At 44.3% G+C, this 21,199-nt stretch overlaps 2 protein-coding genes across 17 annotated transcripts in view; one reads left to right on the top strand and one right to left on the bottom strand.

Moving 5' to 3' along the window:
• The window catches only part of NGEF (neuronal guanine nucleotide exchange factor), a 47,819-nt gene that overhangs the window by 16,662 nt on the left and 9,958 nt on the right, over positions 1-21,199 (bottom strand). Inside the window, exons 3-7 of one of the 6 annotated variants that reach the window (XM_026798040.2) lie at positions 20,446-20,814; positions 17,043-17,157; positions 7,330-7,515; positions 7,126-7,229; positions 2,306-2,580 (exon numbers count right to left, since the gene is read on the bottom strand). In XM_026798040.2, coding sequence (XP_026653841.2) covers positions 2,306-2,580; positions 7,126-7,229; positions 7,330-7,515; positions 17,043-17,157; positions 20,446-20,713 — 948 coding nt within the window. In that variant the 5' untranslated portion in view covers positions 20,714-20,814. Of the gene's footprint in view, positions 1-2,305; positions 2,581-7,125; positions 7,230-7,329; positions 7,516-7,701; positions 7,936-8,198; positions 8,447-8,529; positions 8,666-17,042; positions 17,158-20,445; positions 20,818-21,199 lie in introns of those variants that run through there. The other 5 variants (XM_074547001.1, XM_005495117.4, XM_005495118.4 and 2 more) reach the window with 5 other exon arrangements.
• The window catches only part of NEU2 (neuraminidase 2), a 39,789-nt gene continuing 27,345 nt past the window's right edge, over positions 8,756-21,199 (top strand). For 4 of the 11 annotated variants that reach the window (XM_005495120.3, XM_074547005.1, XM_074547011.1 and 1 more), the window contains exons 1-2: positions 8,756-8,895; positions 12,211-12,314. Coding sequence is in view for 1 of the 11 variants with exons in the window: in XM_074547004.1 (XP_074403105.1) it covers positions 13,239-13,253 (15 nt within the window). In the remaining 10 variants the exon portion in view is untranslated. Of the gene's footprint in view, positions 8,896-9,311; positions 9,605-12,210; positions 12,315-12,891; positions 13,254-18,830; positions 18,899-21,199 lie in introns of those variants that run through there. The other 7 variants (XM_026798044.2, XM_074547012.1, XM_026798043.2 and 4 more) reach the window with 4 other exon arrangements.

A 21,199-nucleotide genomic window follows, 5' to 3' on the forward strand; every position in this document is an offset into this window, starting at 1 on the left:
AAATCCTTATCCTTTTTTAATCTTGCATTGATAAGCTGCTCAGTAATTTCCATCATTGCCACTAATGAATACCAGATTTCTCTTCTTGTTCTAGCCTTTCACCTGAAGATTATTTCAGATAACCAACTTTTTCTCTGACTGTTTAAGCCCTGCTCTGTCACAGCTCTGGTGGTGTTCCTTTCTCAGCTATGAAGCAGGGTGTTCAACTTTCTTTCTCAGTATTTCTCCCTATGATCAAAATAATGCTTTTACTCCACCTTTCCTGGCTGAAGACATGCAAGCTTTTCTAGTCCCTGTGTTTACTACAGCTTTGAAGATAAAATGGGTCAGAAAATACAGTTTTGTCCTTAAGATATTTATTCCAAAATTTCTGCTGTCCTGTACTTCAGGAAAACTTCTCCAATTCTCCTTTATGAAGCTGAATATTTTACATTTACTAAATTAAGCCCTCATGTACAGTTCACTCTCACAGTTCACAGCCAACATGAATAGAGATCCAGAACTGCAGGAGCAAGCAGTGCTTGCTTACAGCAAGGCTGAATTCAACATAATCTCTTCAATACCTTCAGTGATTTCTCTGGCCCTCCTTGTTTTCTGACCTTGATCCTCCTCATAAAGCAACTTCTCCACTCTATCTGTCCAATGTTCAGCCAATTTCACAGCTTTCTGGCTTGGAGCAATTTTATAATCTCTTAGTGTGCTAATCCCAGGACAAGCAGGAAGAAAATTTCAGGTCTGATAAACTAACAGTGGAGAAGGCACAGCACTTCTTTATGACAGCACTGTTCCATTCTCCAACTGCTTTATTTCTCTGGTTATTTTAACAGAAAGAAGAAAATTGACCACACTTAATATGGAGGTTTAGCAGCACCAAGATTTTTTTCCCAAAACCACATACAGGTAACAAATGTAACTTAACAGAAATGACAAGTTTTGAAATCTATAATGCAAGCTTTTTAGCAAAATATTTCTCCATAAAAATTTTTTCATTTTGAAGCAAAAGTAAAACTAAAAGCCTGTAATTTTTCAGATGCCAGATTGTGTTTGTCATGCTGGCACTTGGAAGTACCGTGTTTTGCCAGGTAAACAGAGCAAATCCAAATAACCAGTGCAGAAGAAGAACATGGCGAAAAAACCAAATTATTTCATTCACCTTCAGCCCTAACCCTGATACACTAACAGCCTGTGCTTGCTAGCCCAAACTACTGTATGTAAACACCAGTCTGCTCCACTAAGGGTGTGAATAACACTGCCCTTGGAGTGCACAAGATGAACTTTCCAGTGTCACAGTCAAGTTCCAGCCCTAGCTGGGACTGGCACTGTGTGCACAAGGTGCTCCTCAGCGTGGATTATGGAAGTCTGACTGAACTTAGGAGGGACTGCTTACACCCCGAGATGTTCTTCAGCACTTAGGGTACAGTCCCATGAGCCAGGGCTAAGCAGATTCACTGCCACACCCATCCCACCCTCTCATCAGAGGCAATCCTGGTGCAGGAGTACAGCTGGAGATGTGGGATAGAGCCTTGTACCACAGCGCAAACCACACATTACAGGGTTTGCCCTCTCCACTGCTGGCTATAAATGCAGTGCTATGCAGTGACAAAGAACACTCACACTCCCCATAATACCCAAAATAGCAACCAGTTGTAAATTGTGGGGCAACTGATGTTGTCATCACTTGTGACAGCTACCCCCACCTACTCCTTTCAGTCCTGTAAGTCACAGCACATGGCTCTAAAATAGTGATGTCACTGCATTGTATAGCTAAATGCAAATATACCTGTCATTAATTTTTACTGTTTGCAATAGACTCCAAGTAGCAACAATAAAATATAAGTATGTATATCAATCTCTATCTCTTCTATTTCTACTATGTCAGATATTCAAAGCCTTGCAGTTAATGGTTGAATTCTTCTAAGAATTCTGGTGGAAAGGTATGGGTCCTGATAGTTAATTCAGAAAAGGATTAATATGCACTGGAACCGATGGCTCTTTTGTAAAAACTTCCTAATATCTCTCTTCTTTTGTAAGTTGCTCCTAACACCGAATCAGAAAAGGGAAAAGAAGTTCCTTTTGCTACAGAAACATCCAGCAGCAGTAGCATACAGAAAAATATCTGCAGTTTCACAATAAACAATGAGTGGTACATTAACCAGTGCAACTCAGAAAGTACTCAACAGGGCAAGGCTTGTCTGCGACTGCTGTGAAGCTTTTAGTTTTTAAACCTTGATCATTTGGCCTAATTAAATTTCCATTTTTTAAGCAGCAACACGATTAAGAAATATTCTTAATACTCCTTCATTACCTCCTGCAGTTTGATCTCATCTGGTTGGAGGATGCTGAGGACACCACTGTTCTGGACCTCAGGAAGATCCTGCCATAAGTTGAACCTGGAGTTGGAATTTCTCAGCAAATTGATTTGTGGTGGAGCTTTGTTTTCAGTTGTACTTGTGGACTCTGCTTCAGATGGGGTTTCCTCACTGGGTGAAGTCTCCTCAGGGTCTGTCTGTGAATCTTGCAGTCGCCTGGTTTCAATCTCCTCGCGCGTAGATTTATCTCGGTATTCCTGGTACAAGAGCCCTGGGAAGGAACACAGCAGGTCTGAGAGGCTGCAACTGAACGAGATTGTGGGAAAGGAAAATTGCTTTGCTTTAGTTCACCTCAGCAGAGGTGAGAGATGTCCCTTCCATGCAGAGTGAAAAGCCTGTTATGGTATTCCTACTTCAGCCAGAAGTGGAAGATATAAATGGAAGGGCATTTCTAAATCTAAAATGTAAAAATCTGCTCTCACAAAACATTTAGTAACACAGTCAGATGAATCCATCATCACTCAGAAGACATAAAAGAACTGACTTGTCAGGCTTTTAAATGTCTTTTAAACCTTGATTTTCTCTGTTATATTACTATGTTACAAGTTATATAGGTTGATGTTAAGGTGTGTGTCTGGAAAAGTCATACTGCACACATTGAAATGACTTTAAAAGGAGCAATTTAATGGCCACAAAAATCCTTAATGAGGAAACACTGAGCTGCTGTTACTGGCATTGGACAGGTGAAGCTTTGGGACAACTAGCTACAGTTACTACAACTAGCTACAGGTTTGCTTTGGTATGGACTTCATGGTTAGCCTTGGACATGTTGCTTAATATCCTGCTGTTTTCCTTCTTAGTTTCTATGATGCCTGAAGATGCAAAACTAATATCTAAAAGGTACCTATTTGCTACAGGACTAAGGAACAGGCTCTGAGTTCACACTATGGGGCAGCACATCAATGACACCAGGTGTCTTCCAAGTTTCAATTACTAACTTTGGGAGAAGATAAAATTGCACTGGATTTGCCTCCACTCTGGTATCAACTGACAGCATGGAAAAGGTAGGAATCCTGAAGTTCAATCTTTAGAACATCCTTTGTCTCTCTGAGGGCTTTCAAACTGTCCCATTTTTCTTTCTGAACCATCTGTAGGACCCAGAATTTTAATTGCTTGAATATAAAATGTAATTTAGAAGACATGTAAAGGCAGGAGAGCATGAGCACACTGAGTCACTTTCCTCCCTTAATGAAATTCAAGAAGCACAATTTATATTATCTCCCTTGGTTTATACTTGAATAGCAGTGTAACATGAATGAATAAAGAGAAAATCCTTTGAAGTTAAAAAAACCATGCTAAATAATTAATTTTGTCTGAATCATTAGGGGTTAAAATTTATCTGGTCACATGTATTCATGATATTTGATCTGACATTCTGTGTGCAATAAGGTGAGAGACAATGAGATTAAAAGTTTGTCTTAAGTAGGCAGAAATGTAGATGTTGCCACCTGTATAATCTCTGGACCAGTTTCAATGAGGTTCTGTACCAGTCAGTGCTAAAACTATACAGGAAATATGCTGGGGAAAGGTCCAGGAATAAGCACAGGATTACTGCAGTCTGCGAGTGTGTCCTGTTATCTGTTCTTCCTGGAAAGATGTTCAACACCAGATTAAAATAGCAGTAAGGGTAGCTGTGCCTAGGAAACCACAGAGTCTTCTGTTAGCTTCCTACACAGTGCTGAGCAGAGGAGACTTCCCCTGAAGTTTTGCATGCTGCTGCCACTTATGTAATTTCTCTCTGCGTCAACTAGGTTTATCTGGCTTTCCTAAGCATTTCAGGCTGTTTTTCACCATCAGGGAGGGTGCTGAGGATGTAGCAGGGTGGAAGTGCTCCTTCAGTACATAGCAGAGACTGCTAAATTGGAGCTGCTTTTGGTGGCACTGATCCGTATGGCCAGCCTGTGCTCGAGGGCTCTGGGTTCTTTTTGCCCCATAGAGAGCAGGACAAGCTGGGAAGCAATATCCTGCAGCAGCGTGGGCAGTGCTTGACTCAAGGGAAAACACGCTGGGAAACTGAAGCATAATCTATTTTACTCAAATTGGAGATAATTATACTTGCAGTGTTTGACTGCAGGTTTACAGCCATGTTGTGCTGCTGGCTCTGCCTTGCAAGTCAGAGGATGCTTTGTGTAAGGGGGATTTAGGGTCCCTCATGCAAATCTGAAGAGCAGCCCTTTTTAAAAGATCCTCAAGACTATTTTTCTCTTGCCTTTAAGGAAATAAGCCCCAGATAATGAAAGCTGGTTTTGTTTCCAGGTTCTCTGACTGACCAGGTAAGAGCTATGGAGCTGTCAGTGGCAGGCAAAGCAAATACAGGCATGGAAAGATCTGACTGATGGAAAGCATCCACCATCAGAATTCAATTGGAAATGACAGCAAGAGAGACTGGTTGAAGCTCTACCAACTCTAAGAGAGCAATATGGGGAGAAAGCAGAAAGGTGGTACAGAAGAAAGATAAAAGACTGGTAGATGTGTAGGCAGAAGGATAGGAAGAAATAAGGACGTTGTGCTAGCAAGAATAAAAGATATCCCTGCTGTCTTGGTCCTAAGGGTCTACTCATATGTTGCAAAGAGGTTACAATGGGTAGAAAAACTATGTAGATAAGAGGGAGAGAATCTATGCCAAGGCCTTGTCCAGATGGAACAAGAGATGATCACAGAACAGGAGGGGTAACAGATGCAAGGTCAAGGTACAAAGTTTTGACATGTTGAAAGGAGACAATACATGTAGGAACTTACAGAATGTGTATAAAAAAGCTGAGATCAATAGCTGAATGTGACTCATGATATAATTATTTAGTAAATGTTTACATTTAGTAAGGGAGCAAGCACAAAATGTCAGAGACCTGCATATGCTCCCTCCATTACTTAATGTCCCAGCTGTCCCTACGGTGACCTGGCTAACGGTTAACCCTGCGGTCAGAGCATGAGTTTGGTGTTATCTGTTGGCTTAAGTGTTTAAGACTGATCTTCATAAGGCATGTTTACATAATTTTTATAGTACGTAACAGACATTTCCTTTTTTGTTTATTCCATTTAATTTTGCTGTCACAGTCTCCCTTCCCAGCTCTCTTAAAAGCTGGGAAGGGAATTGAAAAACTAGTTACTAATTGTGGAAATCCTTGCCTTAGAGAGTTAGCAGCGCTCTTAAAGTAAACGTTATTGCATTGAAAGCTATGTAAAATCCCAGGATACACAGAGAGGTTTTCTCTGAAATTCTCTGCTCCAGTTTCAGGCAAAGAATCCACTAATGTCTCAGGAGGGAGGGGAGGAATGAGTGAGCTCCAGCGATTTGATATTACATCTCTGGTGGGGTAAAGATAACACCTCAGATTGTCAAAACCCAGTCTCCTCCATAAAGGTGCAACAGACTTGCAGTTACACTGATGTGTGCAGAGTTTTGCACAGCTTCCCTCTGATACACAGCACATAAAAATATATATGAAAATAGCAACTGGGTTGCTCTGAACTCCTGCTGGTTTTAGTATTTTTATCTCACCTCTGAGGTGCACAGTCCCAGTAAACTGACAGTGTTTTGACACAGCTCCCTTGGTAGGTTAGTATCTACACAGCCAAAACCAGGTAACAGATCTGGCAACACACACAAATTGTTCACCACTTTCCTCCAGGAGGCCCCAAACTCAGCTGGTTTGTCTGACAGATGCTGGCAGGCTGCTGGTTTCACACCAGCCTCCTTCTCCAGCATTGTGCCAGAGGCATCAGGTGTACCAAGAATCAGCCTTGCATGCCACAGCCTGACACCAAACAGCAGAGACAGCCTAAGAAGCCTTCTCATTTCTGCCAGGGAGGCTTGCCATGCTGCTTGTGAGTTATATGTTCCATTTTCCCATGCTAAGTGCTGCATTCCTGCCCTCTAGATTCAAGTATGTTGATTCTATTTCCTGAAACTGAGCAGGAGTGTTTAAAAACAAAGCTTCTATATTCCCACCATAAAACCCAACTCAGGATGGGTTGATGTTTGCTGTTGATGAAATTCCTCTGAGGAACGTCACAATTCTGATGTGGGAAAGCAAGAAACAAGCTGTGGAGGTTCTCTCCCCATCCCACAAAAGATAAAGATAAAAAAGAAAAGAAAATACCATAAGAGCTAATGCTTAACAGTCCTCTCCTCCATAGTCACCCAGATAACCTCAACTTTGCCTTTTTAGAGACCACAAAGGACAAAATAACTTATTCTTGTGTCCAAAGTGCTGTGCCAGTGGCTGTTACACTGAATAGATGCAGAACCTGGTGCATGCAACTAATGTCCAACGGGATGGGTGAAAAAAATACTTTAGTCTTATGCCTTCTGGAGTGCAAAATCATATTTTAGTAGAAAGCTTGGGGTAGCCTTAATGATTAATTGTTTCGTAACGACAAGAATAATCATTATTTATGAATAAGGTTAGGCTGTTCTGCGATAGCATTAATCCACTGCCGAGCAATGTGCAAACCCGATGCCCCCAAAGACCTCAAAAAGCCACGGTAAGGACGGTGAGAGGGTTCCCAGCAAGGACAGGGAGTTGGGGACCTGCAGCACAAGCCCTTACCCCGCCCTTAACTCCCCCCATCTGTGCACGGCTTGTCTTTAGCTCTGGGTTTGGGGGTTCAGGGGGCCGGCAGGTGCAGCCCGGCTGGGCTGAGGGCACCTCTAGGGGCTGCTGTGCAGCCATCGGTGCGGGGAGCGGGAGAAGCGGCGAAGTTGTGTGAGACCGCAGCGGCGGCCGGACATCCCGCGGTGGGCTCGGCTCCTTACCGATGTGCTCGATGAGGTTCCTCCAGGAGTCGGCTGTCATGGGGTGTGCGGGCGGTGCCGCACCCGTGCCGGCGGCAGGGGTCTCCTCAGCGGCGGGGGGCGGCCTGCGGAGAGGCAGAGGCGCCCTCAGAACAGCGGCGGGACAGCGGCGGGACAGCGGCCCCTACGCGCGCCCGCGTCCCCCGCCCTCAGCACCCCCCTCACCTGGTGAGCTGTCCCGGCGAGCCGTCCTGGTCGAAGGCGCAGGCGGCGCTGAGGGCCGCGGCCAGTAGCTCCATGGCCGGTGGCGGCAGGCGGCTGCCCAGCAGCTCCGGCGGCAGCGGCGGCGGCGGTGCGGGGCTGGGGGAGCCCGGGCGGTTGCCACGGTAACGGGGGTAGGAAGGCAGCAGCCTGCACGGGAGGGAGAGGGGACTTGCAGCCGCCCCCGGGGCGCCCCCGCAGCCCGGCCCCCCTGTGAGCCCCCAAGCCTCCTCAGAGTCTCTCCTCAGACACCCACTTCTCCCAAAGCGTCCCCATGGCTCTCCCCTAAAATCTTTAGACAGCCTCCTCAAATCCCCTCAGAGCCTCCCCTCAGACCTTCCGTCAGGCATCCCCAGGGGCTCTCCATCAAAATCCTCTCAGAGCCTCCCCTCAGATTCTCCTCAAAGCCTCTCCACAGATTTTCCCCACAGAGACCCCCTCAAGATCCCCTCAGATCTTCCCGCGATCTTCCACCAGCCCCTCAGAGCTCCCCTAGCTCCTTGCAGCCTCTCTCCTCGTTCCCAGATTTCCTCCGAGGCTCCACGGAGTTCTGCCAAATGCCGGCGGATCTCCCTCAGCCTTCCCCAAATCCCTCCCGAAACCCCTCAAAGCCCGGCAGTTCTCAGCCCCTGTTCCTCGGAGATCTCAGAGCTCCCGCCTGACCCCTGAGTTCCCCCAGAGCTTCTCAGAGCCCCCCCTGCAGACCCTTTCAACGCCACCAAAATATTTTCTGAGCCCCCGCAGACCCCTCAGGTGTCGCGTCGTTCCCCTCCTCCCCAAGCTGCCCTCTCAGAGCCCCCCACCCCGGTCCCGGTACTCCTGCCCGCAGAGACCTCCAGAGCCCGGGTTCCCCTCCAGCGCAGGTCCCTCCTCCGCCGGGAGGCTGGCTCCCTCCTCCCCGAGGGCCCCGCCAAAAGGCAGCAATCCCTGCCCCAGAGGGCCCCCACCTTCACAGGCTCCCCTACCTCCATCCCCCCTCAGCTCCTGCAGAGGGGATTCTTCCCTCGATGTAGGGAAGCCCTTTCCTCCGTTCGCTCCCTCCCTCCCCAGCAAGGCACCCTCCCCCAGCGAGCACCCACACACCCCGTCCCACTTCATGCCACAGCCCCTCTCCTCCCTGCACGGCCACCCCACACCGGGAGGGGGTCCTGCCCCGGCACTGACCTCCCGTCCCTCAGCCCCGGGGCGCAGCGCTGCCCCCCATCCCCTGCACCTCTCTGCTTATGTGTGGATGGCGCCGGCTCTGAGGGAGGAAAGGGGGTGGCAGAGGGGGGTTCTCCTGAACTGCTTCCAGATCTGGTGCATATGGTGCATTTCTTCTCCAGGAGTGAAACCCTGAGATGGAGGAATGTAACTGGGAAACTCAGCCTAATCCCTCCTGCCGGGAAGCGCACTCTTGATTACCCCACAGGATTGGCTGCTATTCGCCTCTCCTTCTCCGGCAGGGCTTCGCACCCGCTCGGTCATTTCCCTCATCTCCCATTCCTTAGCGTCGCTACTTCCATAAGGATATATTTCCTCGTTTAGGAAGTAAGTATCTCAGTACTCAGTAATCTATATCTGTCTTCGTTCAGGTAATTGTTTTTCTGCCTCAGGGATAAAATCTCTTGAGCTCCAGAGTACGGTTACATCAGTCCAAGTGGTTGTGGACAGGCTGGGTGCAGCTCTTCACCACATGTTAGTAACCCTCAGCAAAAAAAAAGTCATCTGCACCACGTTGCAACTGAGGAGTTAACAGAGGAAAAATGCTCTGCTATTCCTTGTGCTTGCTCTCTCCCTGTTGCTTAAATTACCATGATTTTTTTCTGTATGTGATAAAGTAATTTATGCAACAACATAGAGTCCTTGTGTTAGTCTGTACGTGTAAAATGGCTTCCTTTTTATCATTTTTATATTGGTTTTGCTAAATGATATGTCAGTATAGCTTTTAATCAGCACGTGACAATACGTCCAGAGAAACTCCTTCAGCTTATGTGAACTAGATCTAGATCTGGCACACAGGAGAGCTCAGTTGTTAAGTCATTAAGAAGCAGAATGGGAAAGGAAAACAGCTGGAAATGTCACTGAGGGCTCAGAGAGGGCTGCAAGTGTGGTCTTTGTGCAGTCCCTGACCAGGAGGTCAGAAGGAAAGGAACTGAAAGGAAATACCAGGGTGAGGGTGAGAGCTGGAGCCTGTGCTGTACTTAGAGAGGAGGATGAGAGCCTGAGAGCTGTGGCTGACATTGTCACTGGATAGATGGTCAGTATGCATTATCAGCCATTAAACACTGGGCATTACAGGGTTGGGGCAGCCAGGTGAGTGTGGGGGTGGCCAAAACCTTGTGGAAGGGATAAAGCAGCAGCAACTATCTGAAGCTCATTTTTTGGTGTCTTGCTGCCAGGGCAAGAATATTGTCAAGGGTTTTAGAGAGTGGGTAGGCTTTTAAAAAACTTATTTCTTAGAAAAAGGGAGCCTCTTCATTACCCTGAAATCTGGAAAATCAGATATGCTGTTTACTGTTTTCTCAAGGGAAGGACAAGAGCAGTGAGGAGTTCTCTTTAGTATGCAAAGTGAAATCAGCTCTTAACTGACACTACTAGAATGAACATATATCTAAATATAACTTTTGGATGTATTAACTAAAAAAAAAACAAAACAATTCAGAAGTATGATTTAAGAGTTTAACAGATTCCTAACCCCTCACATTGCTTCACTGTCAAGGGTTAAATCTGTTTGAAATTAAAATTTCTTAGAAAAATGTCTGGGTCATGCTATGAAAAATATTCAGAAATAGAAAGCATCTTCTTTTGATCCCGTAACTGGTAATTTGATCCTGCCTGTCTTCCCTTTTCTTTCACTTTTTCCAGCATAATTTTACTTTTGGTCTGAGATGAAAACTTGAAAATATCACAGAAAGCAATAATGATAATAAACCCAGTGGAAGGTTTGAAGAGGTGAAACACCAGCTAGAAGTGAAATATCTCCTGTAGCCATGGCAGGCCCAGCTTGTGTTTCTGTGTCTCAGAGAGCTGTTACACTGCATTGCAAAGACCAGTGAACTCTACTTTTCCTTCCTTTAGGACTGTTTCTTTTCTAATTGTAATTTGATCTTTCAAATATGCTGTTCTTCCTTCCCTCCCAGTTTTATTCTTGTAACAGAGAATATCCATAAACAAAACAAGAAATACTGAGAAATACTTTTTCTCCCAACTGAGGTGACAGAGTGTTCCCAGTACTCATGGGACTGGAACAAAAAAATTATATTTAGCAAGAAGGAGATATTTCTGTCCTACAAAATTTGCTGGGATTTTCTAAGTCTTGCTTTTCTGTTTGGGGACAAAGCAGAAAGCTTTTAAAGTTTGACACAAAAACTAAAGGCAGGCAAACAAGTCAGAGTGGTCTGGTGACTGGCATTTTCACGCTGGGAGTGGGGGATCCAGGTCAGAGTCAGAGATGTATTATTCCCTTGCATCCCACATGTTACTGCCTGTTCCAGGGCAGGTCAGTGTCTTCTGCAGCTGCTCTGCTTTCTCTGGTCACTCAGAAAGGTTCTTGAACATGCTAAATGCCCTATTCACCAGATACTACTTTGAGTCAGTTAATACTGAACTATTTCTGTGAAGAAGAATAGCTATAAGATGCCTCCCTATTTCCACAATTGCTAGGATTTTGTATGTAATTTAAGCTGATATAGCTGCTCAATTCTACTTTTTTTTTTTTTTTTTTTTTTTTCACTCAACTCCCTGAGGCAAATATCTACCTCTGCTTTTATGCCTGCACTCACTCAAGCTTATCCCATTCACAGTAAGCAAGTCTGGGCAGCTAAACTCTTGGAAAATGATTCTCTTTTTTTGGTGGAACTAGATCTATGTGTGCATTGTCTCACTGCAGAGTGAGCTCTAAGTGAGTGCCAACAGAGCAGAAGTGGCAGACGTGCAGATAGATGCCATGACTGTGGCAGTGCCACCTTGGATAATTTTTCACTGCTGTGAAATGGCAGGCTCAGGTCTGGAGAGGTTTCTACTCCACCTGATCTTAAACATGAGGTAGGAGTTTAGAGGAGGTGTACTTTTTTCTCTCTCTGTAACAAAAAGCAATTTGATCCAGAGCCTAAAGAGTTTTTCCTCAGTTCCCAAAATCAGCACGAACTCATGATGACAAACCAGTTTTCTCACTACAATCCCTTTAATTAATCCTAGAATTCCTGGTCTAGTTGTAGGAGGAAAGAAAGAATCTGACCACTAGAACAATATACCTTAAAGCCCCATAATAATTCTCCTGCAGCACTGTGTGGTGCACTGTTGGTGACAGAAGTCATGCAATGCCCCAACAGACCCAATCCCAGTTTTTTCTCTGGAACTCTTAGGGTCTGCAAGCATAAAGGCACTGGAGATGATCCTTGGTGGCCATGCTCTGTTGACATGGGGCATGACCATGGTTCAGCTCCCTGTGGACAAAGGGAAGGGGTTTGAGCTTGCATGTACTCTGCAAGGAAGGGTTTCTGTTGTTGCAGACTGTCTCCAGCTTTGCTGTACTGCTGCTAGAAAAGATTTGAAATACTGGCTGACCTGGTCCACGTTGTGTTAAAAATGTGATGATTGATGAGAGTTTATAATTAGTTTATTGCAATTATCTCATATAAGTTACACTTGAGGGATGAATTCCCAATCTTGGTTTGTATTTTCAGGCACTAGTAATTTTGAAAAATGAGTAATCATTTGAATTAAGATTTATTATGTGTATTTCAAATCAAAAGCAATCCTCAGAATAAAGCTGTGCAAAGAGCTTGTTTTCGAATGAAATTTAAATGCATTTTCTAAATGTTGTCTTATAGCAATTTTTAGAAATTATATCTCCTCTTCTAGAAACTAAAAAGAGAAGAGGCAGCCCAGCAGATCTTATTCATGAAAAATTCCCCAAACTCTTCTAGTCAGTGGGAGTTTCACACCACAAAAGGCCACAAGATGAGGTAAGAAGCACTTTTAAAATCTGAGCTAACCAAATTATTGAGAAGTGTGAAGTTACTAATAGATTTGAATGTTATACCTAGTCAAGGACTTTTTCATACCTCAGTTTCATTCAGCTTCCCTCTGTTCATGTGTATATTTTAACAGTGATTTTGGTAATCAGTATGTCTTGGCACTATCTGTTCCTGATTTTTGACTTTTTAATGGTAGACAGGCAGAAATTCTCATCCCTAGTATTTTTAGATCCTAAAGCCTAGGAACATATCTGCTCTTCTGAGGCTCCTTAATCTTTCATCAAAACACCTTAGTTATATCTGTTGGCAGCCTTACCAATAACTAAAAATGTTCAGAAATTCCGTTCATGAGATCTTTATGTGCTTCTAACATTTAGATGTTCATAATCATCAGGGTTATCTTTTTACTTACTGACCATCTGCCAGAGACAAGGGTTTTTTGTATATTAAAAAAAATTAACTATTTATTAGACTTAGGAAAATAATATTGGATCCCTGTTGTTCTCTCCTTCAAGAAACTTTACTTTCTGTTGATATGCAAAATTGACATTTTGGGGTTGCAAGGGTTTTATCTTCTCCACACCCATGAAAATCCATAGAATTATAGGCTCTTTTCCACTACCACAATGCACACAAATTTTAGACTTAGATTTTAGCACCTAAAATTCCTGAGCTCCTGCCCATGGAGAGAATGTGTGTTGTGCTGAGGGCTGAGAGAATTCCCAATATTGTAGCTGTAAAAGCTGCCTGGTCCAGATCTAGGCACTGTGAATAAAGGCCATATCTGTGATCAGCATGATGAGAAATCCACTTGACTGAAAAACAGAAGGAGCAAGACTCAAGCATGGTGAGGAAGAGGTCTGCTTCTGGACCAGGGGATTGCTGTGAAGAAAGGAACTCACCCACAGCTGGATGCTTCAGGAAGAGGTGAATAGGAAGAGACTGTAAAATTTGGCACTGGAGCTAGGAGGAGGGACAGATTACTAAGATTGTATAAGGAGCCAAATGGTGAAGAGCCTGTGGACCAAAAGTTCACTGAGATATGAGCCACAGGTGGGAAAGTGAGAAGAATGTGTCTGGCCAGTAGTAGGCTGAGGAAATTGTCTGGGGAATTACAAGTTGAAGCTGACAGAAAAGGGGTGAAACAAAGAGATTGATGGAGAACTTGGGGGTCAGGGCATGTCCAGATGAAGCAGATCAGATTGGGAGACCTGGAGAGCAAAGCCTAGACCTTGCACAGTAATGAAAATGTGAGTGGGCTGGAAAACCTGGCAAGCAGAGAATGGGTGGAATAGGTGGGCAGGCTGGGACTGGGATCTGCATTGGCTGTATGCTGGAAGGATGCTTTATTAGAATTGTGTATGTTATTGCTTGCTATTTTGTGTGATCCTGTGAAATATGACATTTTCACAGTAATGACATTTTAATACCTACAGTGGCTATTTTTACTGAAAATGTATTGGTTTTTAAAATACTTCTCCCTGCAAATAGACTTAGACTTTTCAGGATGCAGATTGCACAAAAAGAGGGATAGGAAAAAAATCTATTTCTTTATCTCTGAAAGAACAAAAATTTGTTGTAGAGCAACAAAATTTAAAGATTTGGTCAACAGGTGTTTGCACCAGCTATTCATGACTTCACCATTTGCAAATTGAAGCACCATTGGCAGCATAAAGAGGAGGTAACTTTAAGAAATGTATTTCATAAGTAGAAGAAAACTTGCTCAAATATGGTATAAGTCCTTTTGCAATCCAGGTCCTGGACTCTCCAGAGGCTTTTCCTGCTCTTCTGGTTAAATCAGGCTATAAGAGCAGTGCCCTCTGCTGCCCAGGACCGAGAGTGCTGGGCTGAGGGATGCTGACCCACACTCACATGAGCACCCTTCAGAGCGCTGTGCTATTCACAGAGTGCTGTGCTATTTCACTTCTTCTCTCTAATACACGTGTTTGCAGTAATTCAAACAAGCTAGATTCCCTCTTGCTGCTGGAGGTGACTATTTGTATTCATTGTTGTAGTACTTCCATTCTTTGAGCTCAGATCAAATGTGACCAAAGGGTTTTTAGATGGCCCTTGTTTACTTGAATTGGAGGTTTCATAAGCAGTGTAAAGAAATAGTTTGCTCTGCACTGGTAGACCAATGGCCTCCATGAGCTTTGCAAGGTGAAATTTCACACTGCCTTTCTCTTCCAATGTATCTTCTGTGGCAGCTTTCTATGATGTCTGCACAGCTGCTGCCACACTGGAGCTGGAAGGACTGATCCCAGTGAAAGAACAGCTTTTTATGAGTGCAGCTCCTCCCAGGGCTTTGGCTCTGGTTAGTCTGGGAAGCAGAATTTGTTCTAGAAGCTCAGCACTGATATGGTCAGGACAAGTCAGCCAAGTTGTTGGGAAGTGGCTTGTCATTGTAGGGGTTTGAACCTTTGTACAATGGGCAAGACTGAGAGGAAGCCATGGAATGTTGTGGAGAGCTCTACAGTGCTTAGGGGGAGCTGGAAATCATCTAAGAGAAAGGTCATGGGGAAAAAAGATCATTTGAGCATAGTTAGGCATAAAAACTCTCTTAGGAAGTATCTTATGGATGGCCCGTGGCCATCGAGTTTGGAGCACCAGCAATAATGTTTGAGGACATCTTGTGTTCAGACATCAATGTTGTGAGATCAGTGAATTACTCTGCTATTTTCAGGGCTTTGAAAGACATGTAGATTCAAATCAAAATCCCATCTGAGTATAATGCAGATGACAATTCCTTTTCCTGAGCTCTTCACTATGTTCCCCAGCTGTGTTTACTTCCTACCCTGAGTTATGTGGCATGGCTATATGTGAAATGACATCCTTGCCTGTGAAGAATCCATTTGTGTCAGACCTGCTGATTATCTTCATGCAAGGAGAAGGGATTGTGACTGCCCAGCCCTAGAATTTATATGGCTGCTGTAGCATGCTTGTGAATGTGAAGAGATGCAGCACTGTGGGCCCACTTGCCCTCAGGACTGTGGTGATCCAATCCTGAGAATGTCATGGATCTTCCCAGGCCTGGTCAGAGGTACCTGTACTGTCTCTTCTGCTAGCTTCTGCTTTCAGAAGAATGGTCAGCTGGCAGGCACCAGATTTATTCTTTTGGGGAGAAATTAAATGTATTTATCAAGACTAGCAATAATATTTTAAATGTATTATCTGCACAATGCCATTTTTTCCAAATAGAAGTGAGATACTATTGATTACTACAAATAATGCCATTTTTTTTAGCTCTTGCATGCTTTCCCATTGCAGATTTCTAGTGCTTCTCCTAAAAGTTACATCTGATCTTTTGGAGAAGGAAGGAGGACATGGGTTGAATTTGAGCTGGAACTTGGGTCTCATTCTCTGCTAAATCTCTGTGCTCAATTTCAAGAGATGCCATTCAGCAGGACTGCCTGCTTATAGCAGGTACATGACTTAGAACCTGTACTGACCTGACAGGTTCTGTGCACAGCAGCATCTTTGATACAACTAACTCCTAGCACAGGCTCATTGTTTCCAGCTCCAGGGAGAATCAGAAATTGCACATTTCAGAGCTGCCTAAGTGCCAGTGTCAGGATGTCAGACTGACAGTGATGATTATGCTCCAAGGAAAGGATGACAGATAGGTTTGACATTGCAGCAGACTGTGGCTGTCTCATTTCATATGCTCAGTTTACGGCCAAGGGGCAATCAATTTTAGCCAAGGCAATTAATTTATTTAAATCCAACTTGACATTTGGCTAAAATGGTTGTGTTGGAGTCCTCTCCACAGGGAAAGGTGCCTGGGAAAGCACTCTGTACTACCCCAACACAGCTGGTCTCAGTAATTAGGACCAGACGGTGCAGCAGGATGCATGCATCCTTGGAGGACAAGTGCTTATTGCTTCCAGCTTGTTCTACAATAGAAGGAGGGGCTATCTCACAGTTGTACACACAGGAGGTGAGTAGCTGGAGAATGAGTTTGGGAGAAAACCTCAGTTATATTTCAAAATGTAGGGATAGGTAGCTGCTCCTTTCTCTGCCTAGCTACAGTGGCAAGAGAGCAGGATTGAGGGCAGATTTATGGGATCTATGTAAATTTCTGACTTATGGGACCAGGGTCTTCTGCTGGACCTTTGTTGTTGAGGGATTTAAGCCAAAAAGGACTACCTCATTGAAAGCCTCTGTTGCTTATCAGTTCTTTAAAGTAAAAAGCAAACAAAAAGTCTGGATATTTTAGAAAAAAAATTTTGTAGCTACTTCTTCAGCTATAAAATCCTGTTTTCCATGCAGGATTGTGTAACAGGCTTCAGAAAAGCTCTCTATGAAGGCCGAGAAAGGGATTACCCTGATGCTGGGGTGTTCCATAACGGAATGCTCACAGGCTCTCCTTATTCTCAAGAAACTGCTTAAGGCAGTCTGCCCAGTTTGCTAACACTGCTGGGTGATCCTGCACCACATTCCCACTTTTTCCATCTTCCCCACTGTCTTCTTGTTCCCCCTCTTTCCTTCACTGTCTTCCCCAAACCCACATTGATAAGACCCTTTTACCACCATGCTAATACTCTGCTGTAGAAGCCATTAAGACTGAAAGCAGCACCACAAGTCAAGGTGAGAAGGCATGGATCAGAGCTACAGCTTAGTCCAGCTGTCCTTCCCAAAAGAAGCATTCTCACTCTGACACCACTGAGTAGTTTTCAGGGAAGGCATGGGGAATACCCTGCATGGGAATCTCCTTACCTTTGGATCAATAATTCATCGAATGTTGTTGGATCAGAGTTTGCTGGAGATGGTGATCCCTTATGTGGTAAAACATTCAGAGGCTCTTTGATGGGCTCATAGTTTTTGAGTGAACCTGTGATATAAGAGAAAGCCAAGAGGGTGTTAAAACAGTAATTTTCCTAATTTACCTTTACTGTATGTAGTGGTTTGCTGACATCAAAGGCAGCAGGAAAACCACAAGACACAAAGGTGGTTACATTTTATCTTTGATTTTCAAACAAGATCAGAGTGTCATCTGCTTGTAAAATGCAAATGCAGCTGAGAAAAGGTGAAGTTGGATTTAGGGTACCAGTTCTTATGTATGGGAGAAGCACTGTCACACTGCAGGCTGGGTCCCAACATGAGTGATTTTCAGTGCAGTTATTTCGGCAGAAAATGTTCAGCTGTGTGTGCCTGTGCATGCCAATATTGGGTTTGCCAAATCAAGGCTTCATTAGTGCTCTGCTTTACTGCATTTTCATTCTGAAGATGTTCAGTTTACTACATAAATCAAGGTTAGATTTGGCGAGAGAGGAGCTTTACTTTTAATTACTTCTCCAATTCCCCTCAGCTGAACCACTGATCCTTTCACAGGGAGTCAAAGTTGCATTAAGTCCAAGGCTTACTACTGCAATAGTTGGCAAGAGAGGATGCATCTCACTTTTCAAATGAAATCTCCCATTGTTTGAGGCTTGTTGATAAATGGCCTTGCTGTTTTTTATTAGAAATATTTTGGTCTAAGTCATAAATCTGTTTATCTTTCGCACTGGTGACAGGACAGTCAGGTCAGTGCTCTGACTGAAGCAGGGCTCTGATGCACCTTTTAAATAAATTTTCAGAGGGAAGGGATGGCATCCAGAGTTTGAAGACTTCCTAAAATAGAGCCAAGGCCTTATGAAATAGTAGTTTGCGTTATTCACTTTGAATAGTTTAAACACTTTATCCTTCTGTCAAAGATTGCTTAAAAAAACCAAAACAACCCAACAATTCTTTTTCCAGTTAAAGAAAAGCATCCATTATGTTTTACTGCTCCTAGGCTATAAGCCAAAGCTGGACTGGTGCAAAGTGTGCCTATATGGAAGCCTTCCCTGAGTTGGATTTAGATAATTTTAAATGGCTTTTCGGTGATCTCATTTCTTGAGTCTTTAATTTTCTCATTTTGTATCCTACTCTGTCTTTTCTGTCTCTTCCAGTCTTCTTGCCTTCCCCTCCCCTCCCCTCCCCTCCAGTTGTTCCCTAAGTATAATGAGAACAGGTTAACATTTGAGCTTGAGTCACATTCTTGGATAGCTGCTGTTCAAATGGATTGGAAGGCAATATAAAATAGCTCACCCATCCCTTGCTTCCATGCATGTCAGCAAATGCTGTCAGAAGTTCAAATGGGGCTGGTTTAGAAGCATCCACTGTCCAGTTTCAGGAGAAGGAATGGATTCAAGGAAGTAAAGGGAGAGAGCAGAAATGCTGCTCACACAATCCTAGCTGAATTTAAAGGCTGTAGCTCTTAGGAGGACTTGCTACAGTTGCCTCAGAGAAGGAACTATTGCTCCTAGCCCAGGTGTTGCTGTACAGACTGGAGAAGAGATTCCCCAGTGCGCTTGCTGAACAATTGCAGGTATGGAAGGAAAAGCCCTGTTTGGAACCAGTCCTGTTTCAGTAATGGTAATACAGGGAGGGGGGTGGCACAGAAGCACAGGTCAGCATTGTGGATGCTCTAATGAGCTGCTGAGAGAAGCCCTTCTCTTAGTTTGTCCTTCCTCAACGACACAGGCCAAGACACAAGGGATGTCCTCCTCTGCCAACGTCCTGTGCCATGATGCTGCAGATCTGTGAAGAAGGTGAGTCCTTCAGTGCTGGTGCTGCTGCACTGCCAGCTGCAGATCACAGGGGTGAGCACCTCCTCGGCAGCTATGGGGACACTGCAACACCCAGGAACGTGAGAGAGGGCGGGTCTGTGCTGTGCTAGCTCTGCCCTGGGAGGTGGCTCGAGGGTGGCTCTGCTCTGGTCCTGTCTGCACCCACAGGGTGGAGAGCAGCTCAGCTCTGGCATAGTAAACACTCAGTTTATCCACAAACTTCCTTGCAACAGTAGCAGAATATTAAACAGGAGCTCTTTGCTGCTGTCTGCTTGGAAACTTGGAGAAAGGAGGGAATTTTCCTTCTGTCTGTGCCACAGGGTTGAATGGACCTTTATACTGAAATTGCATGGCTCCCTTGGTGAGGCAGGACACACCTATTTTCTTGGGGACGTTTCCCACACCCCTTTTATTTGGGGGGTGGAGGATGTCTGTTCTTTTTTTTTTCTTAAGGAACTTGATCTACTTTCAGGAGCTGAAGAGGTGGCTTTACTGCTACATAACAAAGCAATAGCTTCCAGTGGTTTGCCCAGCAGAGGAACATAAGCAGTTGTGTATCATCTTGATTGTATATCACCAGCTATCCAAAGTTCATAGTCCAGAGCATTGATTCTGTTAGATTATAACCTGAAAATAGGATAAGGTAACTTTGCTGTGAAGTTTTAAAATTCAGTTTCTTGAAGCATCTGGGAGATGGAAGCGAAGGGCATTTTCTATGTTCCCAGTTCCAGGTCTCTGTCATTTTGGACTTAGATTAAAACCACTTCAATTTCCTTCATGCAGCCCTGTTTCCAGTGCTTCTCAGTGTGTTGCAGTAGCTAATTTCCTGGCATTCTCTTCATTTCTCCTATCTTTCCCTTGCTTCTTTCACAGAGAGCTGCTCAGACAAGGTTCCAGCTCTGGCACCTGAAAGATGCCTGGTTCCAACCTGGCCTTGCAGTAATGCTCTGTACTATTCATAGTCAGGGAGAGCCAACGCATTCCTTTTTTACTGAAGCCATGGCTGAATGCATCTATGTTCTGGATAGTGCTCCTGTTGTTTCAACCTCCTTGTTAAAAGGGAGCCTAGGTGTTTCTTACAGCTCTCTTCAGTGCAAAGTAGCAGTAACTGCACTTTCACAGAAGTCTTGTTTGTCCCTCAGAAGGAACCATTGCAATTTCCTCTGGTTTTGCTGACCGTTTTCTGTACTTTTGAACATTTATTTCTGTATGCTAAAGTCCCTGCTTCATTGACATCTTCATGTCTTTCTCTAAGTTATTTTTCTCCTACAGAGCAGAGGGGTGCAGAGTCCCACAAATGTTTAGATTCTCTGTCATGAAATGCCTTTAAACATCCAACCATTTTATATTTCCAAGCTGAAAAAAGAAGGATGGCACTCCTCTGCCCACTGTGCTGTAGGCCAGGAGTGTTCTGTTATGAGCTGACAGCTGAGCTGCTTTCTATCTTGCTGTCCTTCTGTTCTATTGACTCCTCTAGTTCCTAATCTCACTGGAAAAAGAAGCATAAAGCTGTTTGGGTCAGTACTCACCTGTAGCATGCTGCATGTGCATTGCCTCTCTCGAAGTCTTTCTTTTCCCTCTGTTTGGCAGCCTCATGGATCGGTAGTACCTGGAATTTCTTTGAATAGCAATGTACTGTGTGTGCAAGTCCCCCTCGTGCGTCACTGGGTTAGCGCCTGCTGACTCTTCCTCACCCTCAGAGACCGAACCTGACTCCCTCAGTACGTGCTGGGAACGGCCCTGCCAGAGCCCGCCAGTGGAGAGCCTGTGGGTGGCTTCTCTCCCATGCTCCTCCATGGCTTCCAGAGCTGGTCTCTATAGCAACTGAGACGGTGGATCAGCAGCTGAGCAGCAGAAGACAGGTAGTCTCCAAAACTCCATCAGCGTTATCTGAATTACTGCTGGACACAGATAAAACAGAACGTAACAGAAGAGAGGACAAAGTTCTGGTTAGGTCAGAGGCCATAGTCCATCATCTGATTAGGATAACAGGGACTATACAGGACTTTTTATCAGAGATGATTCTGACATCATCACCTTACAAGGCTTATTCTCATGTCCTGGACATTGCTTTGATATGTTCATGGTTGTCATTCCATGACATATGACAGGTGTTACTGGAAGAATGTTGTATTTTGGTTTGGTATTACTGGTTGATTTAGAGTGTATAACAGATAGTGCCCATGTCCTTTTTTTATGAGGGTGAAAATGTTACGGAATAGAAGGTTAAAGCTGAAGAGAAAGCTCAGAAAATCTGTCTATTATCTGTATACTCGTCCATGT

Source organism: Zonotrichia albicollis, chromosome 9 (assembly GCF_047830755.1).
Source record: "Zonotrichia albicollis isolate bZonAlb1 chromosome 9, bZonAlb1.hap1, whole genome shotgun sequence".
Taxonomy (NCBI): Eukaryota; Metazoa; Chordata; class Aves; order Passeriformes; family Passerellidae; genus Zonotrichia; species Zonotrichia albicollis.